The sequence below is a fragment of the Monoraphidium neglectum genome, assembly GCF_000611645.1.
Source record: "Monoraphidium neglectum strain SAG 48.87 unplaced genomic scaffold scaffold02292, whole genome shotgun sequence".
Classification (NCBI taxonomy): Eukaryota; Viridiplantae; Chlorophyta; class Chlorophyceae; order Sphaeropleales; family Selenastraceae; genus Monoraphidium; species Monoraphidium neglectum.
In genome coordinates, this window is record NW_014011336.1 from 6377 (window position 1) to 10255 (window position 3879).

General features: G+C 59.7%; 1 protein-coding gene and 1 non-coding gene across 2 annotated transcripts; one reads left to right on the forward strand and one right to left on the reverse strand.

Annotated features, from left to right (window-relative positions):
• Positions 1-1231: 1231 nt before the first annotated feature.
• MNEG_10386 (hypothetical protein) lies at positions 1232-2322 on the forward strand (the record flags this gene model as incomplete). Its single annotated transcript, XM_014041144.1, has 4 exons — positions 1232-1451; positions 1660-1715; positions 1937-2020; positions 2221-2322. The coding sequence occupies 4 exons, from the start codon at positions 1232-1234 to the stop codon at positions 2320-2322; spliced, it is 462 nt and encodes a 153-aa protein (XP_013896598.1).
• Positions 2323-3682: 1360 nt separating this feature from the next.
• Positions 3683-3753, reverse strand: MNEG_t16836. The gene has a single exon. It is a non-coding gene; the product is annotated as a tRNA-Gly (tRNA).
• Positions 3754-3879: the final 126 nt, after the last annotated feature.

The following is a 3879-nucleotide window of genomic DNA, read 5'->3' on the forward strand; positions in this document are numbered from 1 at the left end:
CCGCCAGTGGTTCTTGGTTGACCCCCCCCTCCCCCCAAAACAACACAACAGATTGAGCCTCGCTGTTCACCAGCAAGCGGACTCAACAACGTCCCAATGACTGATATCTGACGCAAACCGCTGCTTCCCAATGACGTTGTGCTTGTATTCAAAGTACGGCAACGCAAGTTCATCCCCGTGATGCTGCCTGCTGTTAAACCCAGCAGCAACGCTGATCCTCGCGTCATCCTGCTTAAGCACTCGTTGCACCAGCAAGGGCAGCATATGTGCACGGGCAGGCCACCCCACACAGTTGGCAGCCTGCAACAGACGATTTGTAAGCATCACTGCCGCCTAGGACCTGTGGGCCCCACTGGAAATTGTGCCCACCAAATCCGTACATCATCGCTGTACCGCACACAATGTGCGTGTGGCAGAAACCTCTTGGGACGGTCCCATAAAGCCTTGCCTTGCCTTCCTGAATCCCATATAATGTCACGATGCACAGGAGGCTCAATCCATTTGAGTCAAGAATGTGCTGTTGCTGCACTGGCGCTGTGATAATCCAAAGTTCGCGGTCCCTCACCATTGGCCGGGCTCTGGCTGGCCAGTGCCCCGCCCAGCCCAGTGCCGCAACCCCACCCCGAACCGTTAGCATTGCGCGCTGCACTGAAGAGATGATACTTGTGCGACATGAACGCCATCAACTCGGCCTCCCTCGAAATGCCCCTTGCAGGCGAGGGTAACTGGTTTGGACCGGGTGACACAGCCCTCACGCGAGGTTCTTCGTGTGAGACAGCATCTCAAAGAAACAGCGCTTTGAAATAGTTGCGATCGTACGCTTTGATCACTCCCTCCCACATACCCACGATCCATTCGGGCCGCTGACTTGGCTACCGTATCGGTGCTCGACCGGTGAGCGGTGCGTGGGGGTCAGCTGAGCCGGTGCCATAGCATGTTACCAGATGCTGTTGCACATATCATCCACCTGCACCAGTCGGACACTCTGTCTGGCGCCACTCTGTGCGAGCGAGGACACAGAGTCTCAGACAGCCCCCAGATCCCTGTGAAATGCAGGGCCGTGCCTGCGGGCGCTGCCGGAGTCGGGCTGCTAGAATCAAGGGGACCTGTGTGCATCGCATGTTGAGCTTTGACACCCCCCAACCACCCGCGCCCTCGCACCTGGCCACCCTGCACCATGCTTGCAGGTTACGCAAGCCCAAGCAGGTGCCACCGAGCACAGATGCCCACCATGTCGCCCCGCACCCCCCTGGCCCTGGCGTCCCTGGCGCTGCTACTGGCCACAGCGTCTGCTGCCGTCACCCCCGACGCCAAGGCCGCCGTGCTGCCTGTGGACAAGGCCGTGGCTGCTGACGTGGCCAAGGCCCTGGCTGCCCCTAGCGTGCTGGTGGTGACCACTTGGAAGCTGGACCCCGCCACAGATGCGGACAAGTGGATCGCCACCCGCCAAGGTGGGCTTCCGCGCCCGCGTGCTGGTTGTCAGCGCTGCTCTGCCCCAAGCACGTTCCGGGGCATTCGCAGTGGGCGCCCACGCCGGCGTTGGTGTCCTGGCGGCGATGCCTTGACTCCCCGCTGGCGCCGGACATGTGCGTGCTACACAGCCGCTGTTGGACCAAACGTAATCACACAGCCCTTTCTCGCTTGCTTTTCCATTGACAGCCGTGGTGGCTGCGGCCAAGAAGGCGGGCGTCAACATCAGCGTCCTCTACTTCAAGGTCTGTGTTGATTTGCAGAAGAACGACACGGATGTGCATGGCGCGAGCGCTTGCTGCAAGGCGTGATTGTGCGCCCCAGGAGCGACTGCCTGACTGTTGTCTGCCTCTGGTGTCTTGGAATGACGGCACTGTCAGCCGCTTGAAACACTGACAGGCAAAGGTTGCGGGACGCCCGCTTTTGCTCAACCTTCGACCTATTTCGCGCGCACAAACGTATTCAGGGGAGTGTCCCCGCCGCCTCCAAGATCAAGCCCGGCGAGGACTACGCTGTTGTCGGCACCATCACATCTGCCCCAACCCCGGCGGTGCGTGCTCTTGTCAATGCTCAGTAGCAGCCAGCGGGTGTGAGCAGCAGCAGGCCTGCTTTGCTGTAGGGTTTACATTGGCTGCCTGGGAAGACCCCTGCGACAGGGCAGCACCGCTCCTTGCATTTTCTATACACGTGGTAGGGCCTGTTCAGTGCGCACGCTTGCCCTGACCTTTGGCATGTGACTTCTGCGCACAGGATTACGCTGCGTGGCGCGCATTTACTGCCAAGGATGTGGCCTACGCTGCGGGCCAGAAGGCCGTCAAGAGCGTCGTGCGCGCCATCAACGTCGAGGTCTGAGAGGTCGGCACTCGGAGGAAGCCGGCTGTGTAGATGGCGGCTGTCACAAGAACAATGCTGCTGGGAACCAGAGTGTGTGCAGCCCAGCAATGCCGGTACCGTGTTCTTGAAATGACAATACTATGTCTTGATATGATGGTGCAATACTTTTGAAAAACCTTGCACCGTGCGCGCGCTGCTGGATGACAGGGCAGCAGCCTGCAATTCCCAAGCACCTGCACACGCCCCACTTGATCAGTCATTATGGTGGCCCAAGACAAAACAAATCTCCGCTACAACGTGTAGCATCTGCTCCTAATCTCAAGTCAACGCATGCCTGCCCTGTGACCCAAGGCGCCTTGCTTTTGACGCGCAGCCCCCACACTTTCTGCACACCTCACCATCAGCTGCATGTCCGTGCCTTGCTGCATGGTATTGGCCGCTCACCACGCAACACACGCTCCACACACATGGACCCCTGCTGCCTTTTCAGTGGGGTTGCACCCCCATGTGCTCCCTCCGTTGTGCCTTCCACTCAAATCAACCTGATGTAGCTGCCACACAGAGACCGGACACGTCCCCTGGAGCTGGTGTGTGTAAAAGCAATTCAGACCGCAATCTCACTTGCTGAACGAGCATGACAGCTGACAAGCAAAGCATGCGTGCTGCGCGTCGCAGAGGGTTGCCAGTGGGAGAGGTAGTTGTAGGGAAGATAGGAGGGGAGCGGCCCCATCGCGGCAACCCATCCCAGCTTCAACCCAGCAGCGTGTTGTGCGTGCACCGGGGTGCCCGGAGCAGCAGCAGCGGCTGCATCAGGTGCTGTTCGCGGCCCCTCGGCAGCTGCAGCTGCAGCTGGGACCACTCTTTTTGCAGGGGCAGGGCCTGCTGGTGTCATGGGGTGTGCACTTTCTGTAGCTGGCCACCAGCTATGCTCACGGCGGCCGTGGTGAGCATAAGCAGCTGCAGGCGTGCTGGCAGCTTCGCAGCACTGAGCTAAGTATCACAGGTGCTGACGCGCATGGTGCGTGTGGTTTTCAAGCGGCGGGGGGATGCCACTGGGGGCGCACCGCCGCGGGGGGCGAGAGTGAGCGCCGGCGGCGGGGGTGGCAAAATGATTGTGCGGGGTGTTGAATTGCATTGGGCAGGGTCTGAGAGGGCTGCGGCAGGCTGGGCTGCACGCTTTCGGCATGCACCATGGGGTGGGGTGACCCGTGAAGCCCACATCTCAATGCACGAAATTGCTGCCCACCCACACCCAGCAGCAACCGCTTTAGGGTAATTGGGGTTGGGTGGTATTAGAGCGGCGTCACACCTTCATGGGCACACCTGCTTTACTGATGAGTACAAAGGCGACGTATGCGTGCGCACCAAATAAAACGCATGCGTCCGCGGGGACTCGAACCCCGGCCTGGTCCGTGGCAGGGACCTATCATACCCCTAGACTACGGACGCTTCCGGGTGGAAAGCTTCGAACGGTGCACCATTGCAACAATTTACTATATATAATGTCCGAAATATATATTTTTCGGCTCCCGCAACCCCTGCTTGCCGCTTGTCTGCTTGCCTGCCCTGCCCACT